This window comes from Nelumbo nucifera, chromosome 4 (genome assembly GCF_055504915.1).
Source record: "Nelumbo nucifera cultivar China Antique chromosome 4, China Antique-T2T, whole genome shotgun sequence".
NCBI lineage: Eukaryota > Viridiplantae > Streptophyta > Magnoliopsida > Proteales > Nelumbonaceae > Nelumbo > Nelumbo nucifera.
In genome coordinates this window covers 87,710,858-87,733,659 of record NC_142652.1, presented here as the reverse complement: position 1 = coordinate 87,733,659, position 22,802 = coordinate 87,710,858, and the positions used below count along the sequence as shown (strand labels likewise).

At 38.7% G+C, this 22,802-nt stretch overlaps 2 protein-coding genes across 2 annotated transcripts; both read right to left on the bottom strand.

Annotated features, from left to right (window-relative positions):
* Positions 1 to 4,610: 4,610 nt before the first annotated feature.
* Positions 4,611 to 10,709, bottom strand: LOC104612846 (ATP binding microtubule motor family protein). The gene is made up of 16 exons (XM_010280454.3): positions 9,983 to 10,709; positions 9,292 to 9,451; positions 9,091 to 9,193; positions 8,839 to 8,882; positions 7,791 to 7,820; positions 7,576 to 7,692; positions 7,467 to 7,492; positions 7,212 to 7,293; positions 6,760 to 6,801; positions 6,642 to 6,675; positions 6,438 to 6,513; positions 6,128 to 6,347; positions 5,957 to 6,048; positions 5,751 to 5,871; positions 5,472 to 5,651; positions 4,611 to 5,392 (listed from the first exon to the last, which is right to left on the bottom strand). Exons 2-16 carry the CDS (start codon positions 9,403 to 9,405, stop codon positions 5,216 to 5,218), a joined length of 1,458 nt encoding a protein of 485 aa, XP_010278756.1. The 5' UTR covers positions 9,406 to 9,451; positions 9,983 to 10,709; the 3' UTR covers positions 4,611 to 5,215.
* Positions 10,710 to 12,826: 2,117 nt separating this feature from the next.
* Positions 12,827 to 20,705, bottom strand: LOC104612860 (sm-like protein LSM2). Its single transcript, XM_010280475.2, has 3 exons — positions 20,548 to 20,705; positions 20,155 to 20,313; positions 12,827 to 13,120 (listed from the first exon to the last, which is right to left on the bottom strand). The coding sequence occupies exons 1-3, from the start codon at positions 20,548 to 20,550 to the stop codon at positions 13,001 to 13,003; spliced, it is 282 nt and encodes a 93-aa protein (XP_010278777.1). The 5' UTR covers positions 20,551 to 20,705; the 3' UTR covers positions 12,827 to 13,000.
* Between the last annotated feature and the right edge of the window lie 2,097 nt (positions 20,706 to 22,802).

The window sequence follows — 22,802 nt, the reverse complement described above, 5'->3', positions numbered from 1 at the left end:
TCGTGTTAAAAGCGCCACGTGTTTACTACATCACCCTCTATTCTACTTCAAAGCAAGTTTTGATACATCAACGACGGTAGGAATGCAAACGGATCGGATCGGATTTGAATCGGGGTATTCGAATCCCATCCGATACTGTTCATACCAAATCCGATCGGATTCGAAGACTGATAAGATTCAATTTGAATTCGAATCTTATTGGTAAGTCGGATTTGGATCTGATCCGGTCTGACTTGTTTTCTTTAAAAAATAATAAATTATTAAAAAAATAAATAAAATATACTAATTTAAATAAAGTAAAAACAAAAAAATATAAGTATTTTTTAATTATTTTTATCATATATATATATATACATATTTTTTGTAAAAAATAAATAATATAAAAATATATTTATAAATAAATAAATAACATATATATGTGTATTATATATATTTATATTTATAGTATATAATGTATATCAGATAGGATAGGGGGTGGTGATCTGAATTCGATCCAATTTTTTATGGGATCATATTATCCAATTTGATCTAAAGATCCGAACAAGGATGATTCGAATTCAACCAAATAGGATTGGATATCGGATCAAATCAGATCATGATCTGATCCATTTGCACCCCTAAAATGACCAAATCCCTTTTTGACTAAGATAAAGCAAGTAGGGCTTTTGCCGCATGACCCATCATGTGTTGTTAGCAGCTTTTTGTTGCGGTGCAAATTTATATTGATATAAATGCATGAGAGTGCAAATACACTCAATGTAAATTTTGGTTTGTTTTTGCTTTAGATTTGATCTTGTCTTCTTTGTTTTTAAAAAAGTGAATAAGAAGTAAAATGGTGGATTTCCCTCCTTATATACAAGAGAAGATAGTCCGACTATCAACGCCTTATACTCAGCTTTATTGTTCGAAGTTCGAAATGTGAATTGGAGAGTGTACTCCAGTTTTACTTAGCTAGGTCCATAGAGGATTAGTCTAACTCCACTTACACGCTGGTTGGAAGAGTTGTCCACATAGAGGATCCGGGGCTCCTCGTTCCAGGCTAGGTCGGGTGCCACACTGGTAGTAACCTCTGAGGTGGTCACAGGCTCCACAACTTCAAAGGTCGTCGTGCTGAACGCACACTCAACGACGAAGTCTGCCAGGACTTGTGCTTTGATCGTTGGGTGCGGATCAAACCAGATGTCGTACTCACTGAGCTCGATTGCCCATTTTGTTAACTTTCCCGAGACCTCGGGCTTCTAAGAAACTTGCCTCAGAGGTTAATCGGTTAGGATTACAATGGTGTGGGCTTGGAAGTAAGGGCGTAGTTTGCGGGCTGCTAGCACTAGCGAGAAGGCCAACTTCTCAATATTTGGGTACTTCGTCTTGGCAGCATGTAGGACTTTACTTACGTAGTAGACAAGTCGCTGCACCCTGTCTACCTTGTGAATTAAAACCAAGTTGACTACCTCATCACTTGCTGAGAGGTAGAGTTTTAGATTGTCTTCGAGTTTCGGCCTAATCAACAAGGGCGGTGAACTTAGATACCTTTTTAGCTCGTCAAATGTGAGTTAACACTCTTCGGTCCACTCAAAGTTTTGCTTCTTTTTATGGCTTTGAAGAATGGAAGGCACCGCCTAACCGACTTAGACATAAACCGGTTTAGGGCAACTGCCTGTTAGCCTTTGGACCTCTTTAATCGACCTAGGGAGTCTCGTATTTAGGACGACCTGGATTTTGTCTAGGTTGGCCTCGATGCCACATCGATTCATTATGTTCCCAAGGAACTTGCCTGACATGACCCCAAAGATGCACTTGATAGGGTTGAGCTTCATGTTGTATTTTCTTAAAATATCAAAAACATTGTTTAGATTGGAAATTAAAGAATTTGAAAACTGGGTTTTCACAACCATGTCACCAGCATATGCTTCTATTTTATTTTCAATTAATTCAAAAAGCACTTTGTTTACAAGTTACTGGTAGTCGCTCCAGCGCTTTTTAAACCAAAGGGCATAACTTTATAGAAGTACAAGCCCGTTCTGGTCTTGCCCCCCTGTGACCGCTCCATTAGCACGTACGTTGTTGTTGACAGGGGTGTTGTTGGAAAATGCCATTAAAGGTGTAGCTAGGGAGAGGATGTGAGAATACGACTTTTGTGTAGCATTCCCACAGATGGCGCTAATTGATGATGTACGATCTGGTGCTCCCAACTGTCTAATAGCTCGGACGCCGGGCTGAGTAGGCCCTGTAAGAGAGAAGTAATCAGAGTGTCCAAGTTGCTTGACTTGGGGTGGGCACTCCAATGCTTAAGTTAGCAAGCTGGTATTTGATTGCAAGAGAGCTAATTCGCACGTACCTTGTGAGGTTAGAGGTTAGGCCCTTATATAGGTGAACTGACATGAGCCTCATGAATCGCATCCGGGATCTCCGACCTATTTGGTTCGGAGGTGGTTTCATGCCTGGAGGTGGACTCCACGTAAGCGAGTAACGTTTGTCTAATCCCGCCCAAATCGGGTGAGGGTACAACCAGCTCTTTCAACGTGGCATCGTGATTTCAAGGAATTTGGAGGTGATTGCCCACTTAAGAGGGAGGTCACTTAACACGTCAGGCAAGTCGCCAACTAGAGTCATGACAGGTCGGTGGAAGCAAGTTGCTTCTTACGCAGACTTAAGGTCTTGCCTGGTTGTTCGTAGTTCGGCTTACCGAAGTTGTACCGAGGTCGTCAGGGCGGTTGTGAAGTGTCCAATATGCACCTGGGGTCTACTTACGTGGTGTCGAAGTGTCACTCTACAGTTCTGCAATGCCACGTGTCATGATATTATTGGAGGACCAAATTACCCCTCATCAATTACAAAATTCATTTTCATCCATTCTTATAGAAGCATTTAGCACCTATTTAAAACTATTAAAAAGAACTAGTTTGTTGAATTTGGTAGGCAATTGTGCAAATGAAGAGCTTAGAACTTCAAAATAGAAATGGAATCTAAAATTAAAAATATCTAACAATCTCATTGATAATAGTATATTCAATAAATATAATATATTAATAAAATCATAAAATATAGTAAAACATCACAAAATCGTGCGTTATACTGTTTATTTTCATTTTTTAAAGAAACTCTATGCAAGTAGTCATAAACTACTAGCCTAGGTCTCAAAAACCGTTAGCATAAATTTTCATCAAGTGGCCAGTAGTTAATATCCATCAGCATATGTTCTCATAATATATTGTTGGCCATTTGCTGGTAAAAACTGACTGCCAACACAAAGTTTTCCTAAAGAATGAAAACGAATAATATAAGGCACCATTATGTTTCATTAACTGAATTTTTATGCCATAAAAAAGCTCTCGTATGACTCATTTTTCCTCATTCTTGCTTAAAGTGACTACGAATTAAAAGAATGAGGCTTGCAGTAGCGAACCAAAGTACCAAACAAGTCATGGCCCAATGCTACAAAAATTGGACCAGACCTCAAATCATCAAGCATAAGCATGAACCCCTTTTGAATCAACTCTCGGTACAGATGGATCTACTTTAATCCGATTTAAATTCAAATCCAATTCATTTAAGTAAGATTCAAATATTCATTTAGCCATACTAAAGATTAAATTCTATTAGAAAATATGATCCACTTATCAATCTTGGCAATTTCAGATATTGCATGCTCCGATCCAATTATAATTAAATTTTAATATTAAAATTTTATAGAATTAAGTTGGATCAGTGGTTCAAATAATCTTATTTTTCCTTTATAGTATATAATTTTTGTTATATTTTTAATTTTATAAATTTATGCTAATTCTATATAAATTTATAGAAACTTTTATCATGTTTTGATATATAAACTGATCAAATTCAAATCTATGTTTCACATATCCATGGGATATCGAATCAAATTTGGATCCCTCGGATTCTTATCAGATCATATTCAAACATACCCCCTATCCAAAATTCAATATCAGCCCTGATTCCATCAAACCTATCATATTCAGGCTCCAAATGATTTTCTAGAAGGTGCTATCTTGGTTGCTTGTAAGTAGGGGTGTCAATTGGACTGGATTTGGTCCAATCCGATCCAGTCCAGTGCAAGTCCATTATAAATGGATCAGGTCCAATCCAATCCAATAAATATTTTGGACTGGTCCAATTCAATGTCTGGACCATCTAATATGTTCAAATTCATTTTAATTTAGATTTGTTTCAACCCAAACCCGGTCCATTGATACCTATATTCTTATCTTATGGACAGACCAGGTACAATCCAATCTAATATTTTGGACTGGATTGGTCCAATTCAATATGTCTTGTTGGTCCGTCCAATCCATCCAAATTGATTTTAGAGTGGACCGGGCCATTGACATCCTTACTTGTAAGGTTTCCAGCTGGCTGTTGCAGAGACTTTCAGATCCAACCTTCATTGTATTGGGATTTGGGGTTGGGGATGACCACTCCCTTTGTATGCCCCAAAACCCCATTTGCCTACCAAAAAATAGCTTCTCCCTCCACAGACCAAGTATTGGTAAGTGCAGTCTGATTCCTTGCTGAAGCTGACACCCTAAAAATGAACAGAATGCAATTACATTTTATGTTTCATGGTCCTTCCAAGTAGGGGTGTCAATGAACCGGTTTTGGGTTGGATCCCATTTAATTAAACGGATTGAACAGATCAATAAGACTATGAATTGGACCGGCCCAGGCTTAATGGTCTAAAGTATTTATTGTATTGAGTTGGACCTGGTCCACCTGTAATGGATTTATATTGGATTAGGTCAGATTGAACCAATATTTGGCTATTGACAGAAGATAAAATTACAGGTGTCAATGAACCAGGTTTGGATTGGAACCAATCTAAATTAAAACCAATTTAGACAGATTAGACGGTCCCAGACATTGAATTGGACTGGTCCAAAATGGTCCACAGTATTCATCGGATTGGATTGGACCTGTTCCATCTGTAATGGACTCACATTGGACCAGATCGGATTGGACCAAATTCCAATTGACACCCCTACTTCCAAGTTCCAATATTAGTCCAAAATCATGTGTTATATGCCCATTCCATGAAGGCATAATAAGAGCTTGCCTTGAACACATCAGACTTCAATGTTGCATATTACCATTTACCAATTATCTCTAGAACAAAAACGCCACCCAGAAATAAATGCATAGTACCAACGGAACCACCTCTTAAGAAACTTCTAAGAGATCTACGAGTCCAGCAGCAATTTACTTCTTATCTCAGCATCTTTTCTAGTGTGAGACATACCAAAAGCATGGACATGAAAAGGCTGATGACACTCAAAATCTTATCCAGGAAATGTACGCCTTCATTAGCATTGTCACGGTGTACGCCAATAACCCTTTCAGTCTCTACCAATTTGGCCTCAAGATCCTTGTTCTCTCTCTTAAGCTGTAAAACCACAATAGTAAGTGGGGCTTTGCTTGAAAAGGTTTGAATTCTCTAACTGAGATCAGCTTTTGTTCTTCACCTTGTCAACAGTTCTTGTAAGCTCGTCCAGGGCTTGGTGCAATGAAGAAACTGTACGAAAAGTAACATCTTCATAAGCTGATTCAATTTCTTCAGCTGAACTAAGATCAGAGAAGATCCCCTCTATTTTAAACAACTCCTCCAGTAACTTCACATCTTCAGCCTCTAGTTTCTCCCTTAACTACCCAAAGAATAATTTCTCCTCTTATTGAAAGGAAGAGTGTTCTTGAAATTAGGAAAAATAGAAGTTCATAAAACAAATTAAGTAATTTCACTTTACCTTCTTCAGTATCATCTCATATAACTCATCTTTAACAGGACAGATATCCAGATCCAATTGCTTCTTTTCACATTTATCTCTATTATAGTTAGCCCGTGGTGATGTCTTTATGTGTTTTGCCCTTCCCAATTGCCAGCACATCAGACATTCCATTTTGAGTTATGAAGATTGTAATGGTAAATTTCCAATGGAATTGAATAACTGACCTTGCACCAAAGCGAAGAGTAGACAAACTTTCTGATGCATTCAAGGTGCTTGGTGAGCAACAACATAGTAATGCTGTTCTGGAATTGCCACCCTGCCAGAAGAGAAAAAGGTGGCCTTCAAGAGAAAATTTGTCACAATTTGGCGAGACAGGATTGAGGTGAAGGACTAACAAGAGCATCTTGTAGAATTCGTGTGAGTTTAGAATCACGATAAGGAATATGGTTAGCTTTGCCTGGTGTTCCGCTAGTCAGAGCATTGATTACATTGCCAAGGGCTGAGAGGGACTTATTGATGGTCTTTGCTTCTTCAAGGACTTTCCCTTCAGCTCCAGTTTTCTCTACCTTTTCGGAGCCAGCCAAGTCAACAAGAATTATCTTTCCAGTTTTCAGCCTGTTAGCAATTGAAAAGAGCTTAAATCAGAGCTATCTAAATCTCAATACTAAAAACAGAAACATTAAGATCAATATTTTAGAGACAAACCTCCTCTCTCCAGTGCATTCTTGCTGAATTGTAAATATGTAAACACAGTGACTTCTGCTGCTGGCCATGTTCATTTCTAGTATGTTAAGGTCTCATGGCAGGACTTGAATTCTATTAGTAACCAATCATAAACTGTGTGTTTAATCTCCTGGAAAGAGATATTATTTAAAGTTTAAATGAAAAAAAAATAAAAACAAAGGATACGTGTCTCTCCAACTGCCCTATTAGCAATTCCATTCTGCATTCACAAGATTTAGATTGAGGATCAATAACAGTACACAGAGAACTAAGATTAACAACAAAAATGTAGCTTGCATCTTACACATAGGTTTTGCAAGGCTTCTTCAGGGTCTAAAACAGAAACCTGAAAGTAAGGAAAGTTAGAAATGCACTAAAACTAAGGTGTCTTATAATCCTATCACTTTTACAGTACTAAAACTTCATTCAAAGGACTTGCTTAGTCAATCTCAGTTTCATAGTTGGAAATACAAGTAGTTAGGTAAATTACTCAGCTAAGTATAAAATTCAAATTAACTTGAGAAAACTAGAGAAATCAATCAGTGGTAACAAGTTTTATCAATTTTGGTGTTCACATAGGTTCAACCCTGTATCAATATTTAGAAACAATTGAGCACCATATCAAAACCAAAACACAAAATACCAGCTTTATCACTACATTTCATATTCACTATCAAACTGCTATTAAAATATCAAAGCAATACTTTAAGAAGCTTTAAATGATACAAGTGACACTCATTCTCTAGACTTGCTCACCTCAGTTACCCCTGACAAATATATTCCTTGAATTTTATCCTCCTTAATCTGTAAATTGTCCTTAGATAAATCGAAAAGATCTCTGTGAAAAGAAAACAATCATGATCTAGGAGATGTCAATAGACTACATTATGAATGAAAAATTAAAATTTGTTTCACATGTTAAGGAACTGCAAAAGAGGAAAATTCATTCAAGAAGATGGAGATTGTTACAAGATCATCTTTTAAGAATAAAGATCTCTCAGATATACAAACCTTACTTTCTCCATATAGATCTCCACCTAGAAGAGCCAGAGAAAAGGTTTATTAGTTACTCGGTGTGATAGGTGATGACATTAAAGCATCAGCGTGTTTCAGCTTATACCATTGACAACTTGACCGTGTATACTTTTTCAGAAGATCTGAGACAATCAAAAAGTCCCTCCACAACTCGTGGAAGTAGTCCTTTCTTCTTCTCATTGCCCTCTAGGATGTTCGGCCCCTGATCAAGCAGGGAAACATTGCCTAGTATCAGCTTAATCTCACAGCACAAACTGCAATCTGTTGAAAACATCCATGTTTATGATCTGATAGCATCACCTCCATACTATATGTCTTCCCTGCTCCAGTCTGTTTTAAATGCATAGTTCAAAGATAAAGTCAGTAATTGGAAGATTATATATTGCTCAGTTTCCTATGATCGGAGTTATGAGAAATGCTAAGAAAGTAAGAAATATGTTCTACTAATATGAACCATCTATCCCCATGTATGTTCATATACTTGGGGAGACAATATAGCAAAAGTTAGAGAGTGAACAATCTTCAACTTTATGCAAATAAAAGACAAATATTATATATATACACTTTGAAAATTGATATATGAAATTCTTTGGGATCAAAATTATATTCTTTATGATGAAATACTATGACTAGAGAGAAACCATAGAAAACAAAATGCAGAAAGACCTGATATACAACCAGGCCTGCTACTTTCTATAGCTGTGTTTTATCTGCAGTAGAGAATAAAATGCAGGATTGAAATGGAAACTGGAATCCACAGCCTGGCCGCAAAAAGTACATTGCACAGAATCTGGAAAATTGGTAGATTGTTAGGCACATTTTCCTTTGATTTGGCAGAAACAAGTTTCCATAGTGGAGCTAATCATTTGGTTTCTGTTGATTTCAGGCAGGATGGAAACTGGTTTTCTTATCTGGCTCCCCAAATTTATACACAGCCCAAACAATTTTTTGTTCCATAAAAAATGGTTCTAAAGATGACTTGCAAAATCTTTATATATCTAATACTCTATTCAGTTTTATTAGGAAAAAGGAAAGTAGAAGGGTTTATTATCACAAAATATGTTTCAGTTTTTTTTTTTGGTCCAACAGATTGCAGGATGAGTGGGTGACAATGTAGAGGATAACATACATAAAATCAATAATTTTGAGATAAGACGCATAAATGCATTTACTTGTCTCTACAAGTCTTTTGCTTCTTTGTATGACATGTGCATGCATGCATGTAATGCAATAAATTTGATTTAAGCATCATGGAAAACTGCACTTTACAAACAACTGCAGACCAAAAGTGGATAAAGGGAAGCAAGCACCACAATGAACAATTTCTGCTCAACAAATTGTATAATACCTGTCCATAAGTAAGGATTGTTCCATTAATTGCATTAACAGCATCTGTTTTGTGAAGATGAAGTTGAAAGAAAAAAAAAATGCACAAATAAGTTGAGCTGCTTCAGGATCAAGTTAAAAGAATTTCTCTTAATCAATAGAATCAAGTCAATGGATAAAAAGAGAAAATTTTAGTTCTCATGGTCCATGGTTAAGAAATTGATCGTCATAAGATCAGATAATTGGAGGTAAGATATATATTACCAGTTAATACCTTGGATTATAGGCAGAGCAAGGAATTCATACACATCCGATTGCTCAGACTCCTGACAGAACACCCTGTCAAAACAGAATAGATGATCTTCTTCCTTCTCATCCTAGCAGATATCAAGCAATTGTCATAAGCATTAAATTGCATAAATGATAAAAATGAAAAAAAAAAGAATGAACGTTCTGGGTTCTGGCAAAGGGCAACCTTGAAAATTAAAGTTCCGGCATCCAGAATATGGATGCAAATAGAGTCGTTGTGATCTCTTTTCTCTTTTGAACTTAAAGGCCTGAAGCGAGCACAGACAGTTATACTTGACATATCTCTATCCTTCCCGAAAACTCGACCTCCGGGGGAATTGTCAAAGCTATGACAAAATCAAACAAAATGCTATATTAGCGAAGACACTTCTCAGCAATGAAAATAATATTATCAGTATGGATTTTTAATATTTTCCCAACCCTGTATACCAAACACGCAGCCTTTCATTTTTCTGATTTTTCTGCTCTTCTATCATCATCCAGGCATTTCATTACTGGGATCAAAATTCATTTCCAGAACGATAACATGATTTCAATTTCCAGATTTACAAGCTAGAAAGAAAGGAATTTCCCAATGCCACCACATTGATATGTAAACGTTAGATTTGAGTAGAGGTATAACATCCAAATTTGAAGAGAATACTGTTAACAGGAAACCTTCATAATCCAATGGCAGCATAAAACATATAGGTTAGGAATTAACTTATGACTCTTCAAAACCAAGCGCAGAAGTCAGATCGAGTACGATAAACGAAAAGCTTCGATGACTCAATGAACATCTGAAACACCTCATTTCAGATTGTTAAAATCCTGTATATCACAATAATAATTCATAAACGGAAACAAGACTAAGAAACCTGATCAGGTCGCTAGAAAGCTCAATCTCCGCTCCTATAATGACGTTAGGGTTTCGCGGATTGTTAAAATCTGAGTTGGCGGGAATTAGAAGACGAGGAAGAAACAGCTAGTGAGAGTGAGAATCTAACAGTGAAGTTCATATTTGTACTTTATTTATAGGCAACGGAAAACATTCGACTGTCTACGCTGCACAGCCTATGCTGCCCTAAGGCCTCCTCCCTGTTTGACACGTTAATTCATAAACTATGAGCGAGAGCTTTGGCCCTGGCCAGGCCATGATGGTGGATGTCCAACTTGGGCAGGCCCAACCCGAACCCGGACCGACCCAACCCGCAATTTTATACGGGATGGGCTTGCATTTTGGGTCCTTGAGCTGGGCCTGGGCCCAAAAGTTTATGCTTTTTTATTTTCTGAGCCAGGCCCGAGCCTAGCTCTTAGGTAGTTCAAGCCCAATTCTACCTTATCCTAAGCCGAGCCCAACACGCATATGTGCATATTTGCGTTTCTTTTGGGAAATCATAAAAATATATGCATACATTTATATTGAATTCTTGCGTGGATTGATTGACCAACTTGAGCCCGGCCCAGGCCCGAGCCCAACCCAAGTCTATACAAATTTCAATTGAGGCTGAGTCTAGGTTAGACAGTTTGGGCTTGACCTCAGGCTCAAGCCTTAGACCCAATTCTTAGTGTTGGGCCTGGTTTGAACTTAAACCCTGGACAGCCTATTTGACTTACATCCCTAATATTAAGCCACTTCGTCCAACATTCATAAAATTAACGAAAAAACAAGGAGATGCTGCCTTGTCATCCACACTGAAAGTTTTTTTCACCTTCAGCATCACCGTTACTTTGGCATCGAGTACAAATGGTCCAACATGTCATGTAAAAGTACATATAAGCATTTCTTTAAGCACAAAAACAAAGGCTCAGTTTGGAAGCAGTACAAATACAAATTTGTAGAGTGAAAAACCTTATATTTTGTATTTATTTGTATTGTAAATATTTGTATTTGTACTCCTTCCAAACTCGGTACAGGAATGAATATTTGTGATACATTACATCTCGATGTTAATCAATCACATTAAATATTAAAACGTTTTTTAATGATTTTTATTGATTCGCATTTACAGGGTGTATGCAAGGTTCAAAGTATCGACACGTATCGGCCAATATGTATCGTTATGGGATCCCTCCGATACGCCCCTATAGTGGGTGTATCGGGGGTCTGACCGGTTCAGTGTGTGGAGGCGACCTAAACTAGGACTGTTCACGGGTCGGGTTGAGTCGGTTTACTAATGTTTTTCCAACCAACCCGACCTGGTCGGGTTACCTAAAACTGAAACCGAAACCGACCCTGTGTTAAGCAAAACCGACCTGATCGGTTTGGGTCGGTTTCGGCTCTACTTAGTGGTGACTTAGTTGCTGTAAAGTTAGGTTGTAATTAGGATAGAGACAACTTAGTTAAGTAGGAAGTAAGTAGGTTGTAACTACTAACTAGGAACTAACTACTAAGTCGATTCAGTTCAGGTTGATTTCAGTTTTCACACATGAAAACTGAAACCGAACCGAATCACCGGTTTATGATTTTTTATAACCCGAAACTGATCGGTGTTGAAAAAAACCTGGCCGACTCGAGTTGGGTCGGTCTGAGTTGGTCGGTTTGATCGGGTTGGGTCTTCTTATGAACAGCCCTAACCTAACTGCCCCCCACCCCTGAACCTATTTCGAAAAAAAATAAAAAAAAAAGTAAAAAAAAAGGGTATCGATTTGCCCAATACGCCCCTACCGGTGTATCGGACGTATCGATATTTTGAACCTTGGGTGTATGTACTTACTAATCATATTAAACATTTTAACAACAAATATATCAACCCTAATATATCACATTGTCATTGATTCGCATTTCTTTGCTTCACGGTACAATATATGCACTACAGACAGCATTTGCTAAAAAAATATGATTTTGTATGACTTCAATTTTCCATACCAACCAAGGATGATGTATAGGGGGGCAACTTCGGCAGATTGGACTGAGTTAAGCAACCCAACTCAACTTCGGTTCATGCAAAACTCGATTTACAAGCCACTTCTGAGATTTTAAACACAGGGTTTTTTGGTTGGTTTTTGAATTTTGACTATGTAAAAACCTAAAGCCGACCTATATACAGAATTGGTCCTTGAAAGCTTGAACAAGTCACTTGCTTCAGCTATTAGTATCTCAGCAGTTCTGTTCTACGGTTAAACCCAAATTGCATGGCTTTAGGCTAACAAAGGGTTTTCTATTTTTTCGATGGTAAAGGTTTCCTACCAAGTTTTCGGCCTGAATAGCGCAATGACTTAAATCTTAGGGCCTTTTTGATTTATGAGAATAAGGGTCTAGAATCAGAATCAGAACCAACTGTTTGGTTGAGGAAACAGCCATTCCCTCCTCCCCACCCCCACCCCAACCCCGAGCTGATTCAAAATTCCCATCTGAATCAAACAGGCTATGGAAAAAGATTATTCTGATACTAACTCCGATTCCGATTCTAGAAATGAACCAAACGGACCCTTAGATATTCTTCTCCCTACCTCAATTATTTATGGGAAGAGATGAATATCATGGGTCCTCAGAGACCCACAAACAAAACAAGATTCTAGAAAATACATGATTTGGTTTACAGTTTACACATCATCTATACATGATCCATTTCCAGTTGGCGTATTGCCAATGTGTTGGGTATTTTGACCCAAATCATGGACCTGCAATCAGTGGGTCCCCTAGCCTCTATAGAGAAGTGAATTCCTCACCAACAACTGTTACATTCCTATTGGCTATTACAGTAACACCCTTGGAAAAATAACAAAAAGAAGCTCCTTGAAGTGAAGAATCTATTCATATGTATGATCTCAGCAATTAATAAGTCTACAAGTATAATATCAAAATCAAGTGTCAAACAAACAAACAGAACCACCAGGGGAACGTCGCATCCCTCCCTTTCCTTGTGCATGGCATAAATGGCACTAGGAAACAATCAGCCACCACGAGCTTCTCTCCTTGTCGCATCGTGAAGCAGATCGATATCAACTCCGTCTGGAGGTAGTTGAACATATCTAACCACCGATCCCCTTATGAAGCAGTTTCTTACTGAAAGCTGTGAAATGAGATACCAAACATAATCAAACTTCACCCAATACAGCTGGCAGAGATTGGTAAGACAAAGAAACAAAAATACCCAAACTTCAAGTGCAATGAAGTGACATACTTCGCGTAGGATTCAAATTTGGGAATCAAATAGTAGTCTTGTAATCTAAACAAATCCATGCTTCTCAACCCGAGTCTATCGAATCTAGTCTGCTAAACTCAACCAGTTTTCCATGTAAAGACAGGTAGACAAGGGTAGCACTTGATCTACATCCAAGGCAATATGTTACCTCTTAATTTTGTTCCCTTTTTCTTCTTTTCCTATTTTTAGTGTGGGGGCACAACTGTTTAGTTAGGTGCTAGTTTATGGCATTATATACCCATTGCCCGCCACTGAAATACATTTATGAGACTTTCTATTTCCCAAAGAAATGACACTTCAAATCAAAACTCTGTATCACATCAGCTATATATGCATGCATGATTGAATACATAGATGTAAATAGATAATGTTAGACAGTTTTGTATGCCCTTAGCTTCAATCAGAATGATGTACTTTATGAGTTTATTGTAAATAAATAAAAGTGCATATTTGATTCATGTTCCCTTGGTATATTTTTGTGTAATACCCTTAAATTGGACACTTAATGAAACTCGTGTTAGTTTAGAATGTTCACAGCCAGTGGATCGGTCTGGGGAGACCTATCCTGACAAGGCTGACACTGTGGTGCCACCAAGTCAATTGGGGTGGCCTGTCTCAACTGCCAGGGTGAGACCCTAGGCACATACAGTGTAAGATTAATTGAATCTTTGAACTGGACCAGATTTTCAGTATTGCCCTGGACTTTGGAGATTGATGGGCAAAACTAGAAAGTTACACCCAACCCCTAGACTCGATTATGATACTGCACTAGGTGTCGGATTGGGCTGTCTTTGATATACCATTCAGTGAGATCCTTAGCGGGGGTCAAAACCTGGGTATGTTGAGATTGTTTGAGAATTCATCTGAGTGGGTGATCATAGTGACAGGATCAACCCCTTTGTCGGACAAAGGTAATGATCGGGAAAGCACTCTCACTGATGGAAACCAAGACTACCGGCAACCGATTTCAACCGTTGAGATTTGTTTTGCAAAGTATATTTTATGAGATATAAAAGTATATATATATATTATGGTTTCTCAAATGTTTGCAAAAAAGTTTTAATTCCCGGGATCCATATAAGCAGAGAGTGCAACACTATTCCTTGCAGCCGAGGGAGAGGTCCTCTCTTGTCGGGCAGTGTATGATGATTATGGGCTGAGAGGTTAAGTGTAAAGACCATTGAGGATAATACCTGATGGGCTAATCTTGCATCTGCCCACAGTCCCTGGGTGTTACAAGGTGGCTTGGCCCAGAGACCACTTAGGGTAAGTGTTGGGCCCATAGAGCCCATTCGATGGGTTTCAGAGGTGCACTGTCTTTAACAGTGTATTCAGCCAGGCCTTGTAACAAAGGTTGGGCCGAACCCATGTGGCTGATGTGTAGATCAATGCTTGGGTCCCACGCCATACAAGGAAGCCCAACTGGGCAGCAGTTAGGAAGGTTAAGTGAGTACATAAGCTTAATGGGCCTAAAGCCCATTTCAAACTGGGCTATTTATTTAGTTAATTAAAGGGGCAAATTCTGAGATAGAATTAGCAGATAGTCCAGATCTGAATGTGATTCAGATCTAGAAACCTCCTAATGAGATTAGGAGAAAGCTAATCTAATCTACAGATAAGATAAGGGTTTATTCCTATCACCTAAAAGGGGTCTTATCCAAATATGATTTGGATAAGCAGCTCCTAATTGGATTAGGAGCTGATCCTTTTAGGTTAACAAAAGGAGGGGGCGGCAGCCTTGAAGAGACACACAACATCAGTCTTTCTTCAGTGCTGAAATCACAAGAAGAGAGATCTTCTGCACCTTGCGAATACTCTCTTGCTGCCTCCCTGCTCTTGCTGCCCTGTTTGCCAGTTCGATCTCCAGTTGTGGAAGAAGTCAAGATTGGATCTTGACATCATTCTGCTCCATCCTGCACTGCGCCATCTTCAGTGGGAGCAGTCTTTGGATCCTTCCTTAGGCGTGAACACCTCCATTGGGAGATACTACTTTTCCGTATCAGGTATAATTCTCTCCTACTCCTTTTGGTTCAAATCTGGTTCAATTTAAGGTTCAAGAATAATCCTTGAAAATATGATTTTCTAAATAGGGAATGTGATTCTCTATTGAAGGGAGAGAAAAATTTTTGAAATTCGCCCCTTATTCCGCAATCTTTGGGCGTCCATGGGATGGATCTCTCATCCCTTCGGATAATTCAAAGAAAAATAAAATACAGAGACTTAAATCAGCTCAGTAAAGCCTTGACCCAATTAATTGGGGTTTGGCTACACAAGTCCCATTCTGCCATTACACTCCATAAAGTGCCAAATCCGTTGTTATTTTAAGGGCCCTCAAATCATTTCTCAGTGCTTCAAGTGGGGACCGCTAGTTCTCAATTTTTTAATTTGACTTTTGACTCCTTAGGATTAAGGATCAGATACAGCAGGTGATATAAAGAATCTTTCGGACAGGAAGTGCAGTAAGATAGGGTGACGTCACTAGCTATATTATAAGAGATAGATATTGGGAGAGAGAGAGAGAGAACAAAAGGAGTGACATCATACCAATTATTTTAATTCTATAAGACTATAACTATGGTGGGAAAGGAACAATTATCTAAAGTCAGTACAAGGAGGGATGAGATGATAATGACATGCTTGCAATAACACTGCAGGAGCAAATGGCAAAAAAAAAAGGAAGAAGGAAAAGACATTCTACTAGAGGGTGATAGAGAGGTCACAACTCATGAGAGGGGAAACCTTAACCCCTGTTAACCATGCTTAGCCTTGTTAGGGGAGGTAGTCTTCAATGAGCAGTGCTTATTAGTTTGCTGTATGGGCTGTATTTTTTAAACAGTAACTTCATTACTACAAAACTAAGATACAACTGTCAACCCCTAAAATAGGTGTTGAGCCCAAGTAATCTGAATTACAAAACTGCCCAGAACAAACTTTCCTTCGTTGTCCTTATCTGGCTATGTTTATGGGCTGTAATTTGGGTTGTCTGTCATCAGTTGCTATTAGGGGGGTTTGGGCTTATTACATTAAGTGCAGTGTCTGGTTGGGGCCTTCTTTGTGGTTTCAGTTTTAGATCACATCTTTGGGGATACCTTGGTTTTTTGTATATCCTTAGGTTTCAAGTCCTTTAGTAGACATAGGAGTTTAGGGAACTTTTTTCTTTTACATTCCCATGCCATATATATACTCTTTCTTGAATCTTGATATGCATTCGTTGCACATTCTATCTTTCAAGCTTTTTTGGACACCCACATACACATGCCTTCTTTGTATTTCCATAATTATAGATCTTGACTTTGAAGATGCCTTGGTGGGGGTTCTTTTGGGCGTGGGTGTCTTTTGTTTTTCGTTGCCTTTTTTTCTTGATGTATATTATCTTCTTTCAGTTTTTTGGGACACACACACACACACATCAAACCAGTGGTTTTGGAATAAAGGGGCAAGTACAAATATGAAATACCACCAAAAGTTGGCACATAAATGGTTCTCACTCAGGACAACCAGACTAACATATTCAGCTCCAGACCAGGTGCCCGGTGCCCCTTAAAGTAGCTCATTTCTAGTTACTTCTGATCTTGCTAAAGCATCAACCAACTGAAAAGCCTGAATCTAGTCATCTTGGACTTAATACTGGGTGGACTATCTGACAATCAACCACCAAATGGAACAGCATCATAACACTAAAATTCTGAAGTTTATTATTGAAAATTACGAATGCAAATGCAGATTAGAAGACAAAGGCAAATCTGTTAATCAGACCAAGCTTCCTATTAAGGAATAGAGAGATATGGACCCAAATATTGAACAAATCCAAATATCTTTGACCCGAAGACAAATAATCAGAGCTGGGACATGCCAGGTAACGGGTTACGAAGTAAGACATTGGCACTCCTATACAGAGGAGAAAGAGGGTGTTCAAGGTAAAGAAAATGATATCCACAGAATCATCCAATTAAAAAGAACAAGAAAAAAAAAGATCTATCTTCATATATTAACATCTAAGCACCCAGTTTTCAAACAGTTCCACGATTTTCTGAAAATTGCAAAAGCCATTTTCCAAATACCAGTTGATTTCAGATATTGGTTGGTGCATTTTGATTTTTGACAGATACTAACCATGAATTGACTTAACATGTAGATTTACACAATAATTGTCAGGGCAGGCAACAGTGGAACACCGAACACCTAGTCGCCTAGTCACTAAGGCAGGCACCTAGGCATCACCTAGGTGATACAAAGCAAAAACTAATAACTAGGTTAATTCCCTAATCTCACATGCCAATCAGCATGCATATAAATTGAAAAAATAGAAATGAACAATACGAATAACATTAACTCCCAAAATATAGCAAAGCATCACATCTTAAGACGATAGCATTTTAAATATTAAGCAACAACACTTCGACATAATGAGTATTTAATAGAGGAATTGTATGTCAAAAAATTATTAGCAACCAAAGAAGGTTATAAATTTATACTGAAAAAAAAATTAAGAGAGAATAACAAAAGGGAAAATAACAGAGTTTGCTCCTTTTTCTATGTAATGTAAGAGAGAGTGAAAGAAACTGTAGAAAAAAAGAGGATAACTCTTTCCTTTTCTTTCTTTCCGTTTCCCTTCTTAAAACCCTTTTTATCAATTCCCTGGACTCATGTATCGCTATGGTAGTTTGGGACAGTGTTGTGGACCTCAGATACATGGAACTTGATACTCGTGAATGGCTAAAATGTGTAAAGGCAAGCCTTGGTCCATAAGCGGGCTGCGGTCACTCAACATGGTATGTGGATGAGGATCTGGTTACCAATCGCAGCATACAAAGAATGCTTTCATGGACCACAGCACATCACTTATTCGCTTTCAAGTAAGCCCACAAGCAAGAGACACACAACCCTCGTACAACATGTGTGATCCATCAGGGCCTTCTACGAATGACACATAGAGAGATCGTGAGGAGGTGACAACGGCAACCTAGATAGGCTGGTACCTGCTCCCCACTCTACAACCTGACGTTAGACCTGTTCATGGGCCAGGCCTGGCCGGGCCGCGTTCGGGCCGGGCTTTTACTAATCATTAATGGAAATACGCTAGGCCCGAGCCCGACCAACAGGCCTATAACTTGGGCCCGAGCCCGGCCCTGATAAAAAGCCCGAAGCCCGAAGCCCGACCTAATAAAAAAAATTACAATTTTCCCTATTCAAATTAGAATTAAAAATTCAGATGGTTTTTTTTCCTATTTAAATGAACAATGGGCCTACAAGATGGTTTTTTTCCCTTTCTTTTACGTTTTAAAACATAGTTTTACATTCTTAAATCAAAAAAAATATTCAAATGGACATAATCACATAACCCTTTTAAGTCTAATTTTAGGTCGGGACGGACCGGACTCGGGCCGGGCTATTTTGACAAAACCCAAGCCCGGCTCGAATTTATTGCGGGCCGGGCTTTTTGGCCCGAGTTTAAGCCCGCGGGCCTATAAACATGTTCAAGCCCGTCCGGGGGCCGGGCCAGGCCAGGCTGACCGGTCGGGCCACCCGGCCCATGAACAGGTCTACCTGACGTGTATCCATGCCAAATAAACCTGAAGATTTGGGCCTTAAGGCCCTTAACCGACTGAAGAATGTTCTGGAATTCCCTTCTCCATCAACGCATGCATAAACCTTCCTGTCTATAAATAGAGTAGCCCTCCCCTTTAGAAGGAACTCTAACATCTTATCTTCCCCAATCCTTAGTATTTCTCCTAAGTTCATATGCCTTCTTCTTCCTCCAGCCAAGACTTTGTCTCCTTGAAACCCTAATCTCTCCAGTTACCCATCTTCTCAACTTAGACCTATCTCACCACCACCTTACATGCGTTGTAAAAGCTCTTAGTAGAATGGTGAAAAGGGCTGTTTCAGGGAGTACATAGAAGGTTTTACAGTGGGTAATGAAAGGGCGGCGGTAGCATTACTGCAATATGCAGAAGACACTCTTATTTTGTGATGCATCTCAAGAGCAGCTGCAATACGTCATGGATTGAAATGACTTTTACAAATCCATAACAGAGAGAAAATGCAAATAAAAAGGGAATAGTGAAAACCAAAGTAGAATTCTTCCCATGCATTCAATATTAACTTCCATATGCCAAGTTATAATCCCTTGAGATTCTCACTAATAACGAACACCATAACCCTCAATTAGAACATCCAAAATAGTCATGCCATTTTTTTTAACTGCCACCCAAACAGATAGTCTCATCTAGTTACCAAACCGAAATTGAAAGCCTAGTTAATACCTTAAAAAAGCACACTGACAATGTAACAGAAAAAGCGAGATAGCAAACTTCGAGAGCCTAGCTCCACTGCCAGGATAAAGCACTCATCTAATCAAACCCTAATAGCCCATCCATAGGCATGTATCCTCCTTTTTAGGAACTGGGGAGGTATCAGTATCAGGATCCAATGGCTGAAGCCACAACCACACGTTCCTCGGTCAAGTGCTTTTTGCGGCGCTGCCCTGTACTACAGCTTCTTCTTACTGTTTGAAAAACACTTGAGAAATACCAACCCAAGCTCTCAACCGCAGACCCCCATGTCTTCTCATCCCTTATCGCGTTTCAAGTTTGACTCCACTAAATCTTTCATATGTTAAATTTATAACTCTTTACATTATAAAAATACGATAACCCCAATTCCCAATCTTCAAGATTTCAAAAACCCAAACCCTAAACCCTAGCTTTTCATATTGCAACCACCCAAGACAAGAACCCTTCTAATTATTTTTCAAAGCCGTGTTTCTGAGGTAAGTTTCAGAAACTCAATCAGAAAGAAGTATTGTCAACTACAGTCATAACAAAATTCATCAAAAACAACCCAATTGGACGAGAAGGAAACAAGTAGAAATACTCAAAAGACCGAAGAGCAGAATATACCATGTGAGGATACTTGTCTTGATCAACCACTCTAGTGTTCTCGAGCTTTATATTCAGGTACTGATCGACGGAATGTAGAGTCCCCCTTATTGCGAGGTCATTCTTCAATTCGACAGTAACTTCTCTGCCCACCAAATCCTTGAAATACGAGAAGAACAACTGCGAAAGAAATAGAAACAAGAAGAAATTAAGAACCAGAAACCCAGAGAATAAAACTCATAAAGAACGTTCAACAAATCAGACGACAAACTTGAGAAGAAAATAAAAGACTACAAAATAACAGCTCGAAGAATATTGACAGAAAAAAAAAGGAAAAAAATGAAAATGGTAGAATAAAAACGTTGACGAAGAACTCAAACAGAACACAGATAAATAAGATTCAAGAAGCCTTGCCATCTTTCGCTCTTGAAACTTTGAAAACGAAGAAGACCTCTCTGCTTGCTTCTGCTTCTTTGTTCTCTGCTCCAAAACCGCCCAAAATTAAGAGCCTTCGAGTGGGGTTGGTTACCGCCCGATCAAAATTATCGTTACCGTCAGATCATCAAACTGCAACCTGCTGAAGCCAATCCGAGCCACTGAGCTTTTGCACAGGTTGGAGTTAAATTCTCGGGCTCTGGATGGGCCTGGGCTTGAAAACTTGAAACCCTGACCCAAATTTGGATTGAATTAGAGTTGGGTTTTGCTGGGCTTTGTCTAAGATCGGGCTATTTGATTAATGACAACTCAACCCAAGTTCAACAGTTTAGCCAAGGCCCAGCTCGGACTAATTGAAAACTAAATCCCATAAATGGCAATTTCTACTATGCCCGATAATTGATAATTAATGTATTTTTTATATGTTTTAATCAAACAATTAGAAACTTTGATGCTTGTTCGTGTTATTTTACTTGTTTATTGCTTATATATAAAAGGAAGTAAAAAAAAATTAGAAGTGGATTTTGATAATGTGCGATGGCAGCTGGGATGCCGAACTGGTGAGTTCGTTAGGTCGATCGGCAAAAAGATAGTATCAGATTGCCTGGGTTGCTTTACCCAGGGAGGGCACTCTGATGTTTAAGTCAACGAACTGGAGATTTTGGAGAGAGCTAAAGAGCGAAAGAGCAAGAGAGTTGCGAGAGTTAAATTGTGCATACCTTATGAGGTTGGAAATACGACATTTATATGGGCATTGTTTGGCGTGAGCTCCACACACTGCGTCTGAGATCTCCGGGAAGACGTGGTTGACCGATCTGAAGTTTTCAGAGGTAGTTTCGCATACAGATTAGGCTTTTGTGCCTTCCTTCAGAACATTCGGTATGGTAGTTGACTTCAAGAGGACCCAATAATGATGTCAGCGAGCACGTCTTGCAGGTCGCCACCTGAACCTCAGTCAGGTTGGCAAGTTTTCAAAAGAGGTTGCTCCCCCACGCCAAGGTCACTTCGACCAGTACTGACGAGGTACTATAGGTCAGCAAGTCCTCGTGGAGGTCGCTCCTCACGCCGAGGTCCTTTGAACCGATAACGATGATGTACCACAGGTCAGCCCTGGACGAAGTGTTCGAGTTGTGTATGAAGTGCCTTGGATTGATTCCAAGGTGCGTCTCTTTGATTCGGCAAGATACACGTTTATCCGCATGGCGTTGAAGTGTCAAGTGGCGAAAATGGATGCCACGTGTCACTAGGTCAGCTAAGGCCAAATCACCCCTCATCAGACTCTACACCCATTTGCCAATCTGATTCATCCCACCCTCAAATATAATAAGGGTAAGGTCAGAGAAGGTTTTGCATTTTCATGTAAAGAGAGAATTTAAATTTTGAAAATCAAAGCAACTACAAGTTTTGGGCAGGATATAGATTGGGTGGCGGGAGTTATTCTAAGCTAAAGCCTATCTAAACTCACCTGATTGCCATCCCTATTACTCTTGACCTAAATTCCTGTTGAAACTGGGTTGGGTTAATCCAAGTAAAAGCCCATCCAAACCGGAATTGGGTTGGGTCCAATTAAATTCAAATTTGCCCAATCTTATATAACATATCTATTGTATACATGCAGATCGCGAGTGTGTGTACGTATAAATTCATAGTGTATAAAGTATAAACATATATAAAATTTATGCCAATCAAATCCCATGAAATTTGATAAATACCACGGATATTACTATATTACAAGTTTTTTTAATATAATGTCTTTCTGGTAACATAGTTAAACTCATATATTTGTATATAGAGAGAGATGGATAGATAGATAGAAAGAGAGAGATGATGGAATTTGTAAATATCTTCTTCTAATCTATCAATAATTTGATAGTAAAGCCCAAATGAAAGGTAGAAATGAAAATAAAATGAACAAGTAAAATAATAGAAAGGTAATAAAAAAACACTTGGGCAGAGTTTGGGAGTACTTATTTGAAAAGCAAGTATTTATTTATTATAATAAGCACTTTTTGAATAAATACTTAAAAATAAGCCTAAAGTTTGCGTTTATCGAATTAATGTTTATTCTCAAGAATAAGCATTTGTTCGGGCTTATTTCCAATAAATGCTTATTTGTGTGGTCCTGGTTTAAAATTACTGTTTATTTCAAAAAAACACTTAGGTTCCGCTTGGTTTATAGTCAGAATTAGAATCGAAATCAGAATCAAAATCCTCAGGAGTTGGAATCAGAATTA

Bases quoted from the DNA above. Each gene is read 5' to 3' on its own strand.
- LOC104612860 (XM_010280475.2), bottom strand. The intron at 13,121-20,154 runs GTATATTCTGCT...CTCATTTCACAG, and splicing joins AAGACAAGTATCCTCACATG to CTTTCAGTAAGAAACTGCTT.
- LOC104612846 (XM_010280454.3), bottom strand. From the start codon at position 9,405: ATGTCAAGTATAACTGTCTGTGCTCGCTTCAGGCCTTTAAGTTCAAAA. The intron at 6,802-7,211 runs GTGAGCAAGTCT...CCTTACTTTCAG, and splicing joins ATTTGTCAGGGGTAACTGAG to GTTTCTGTTTTAGACCCTGA. The intron at 6,676-6,759 runs GTAAGATGCAAG...TTGTGAATGCAG, and splicing joins AAGCCTTGCAAAACCTATGT to AATGGAATTGCTAATAGGGC.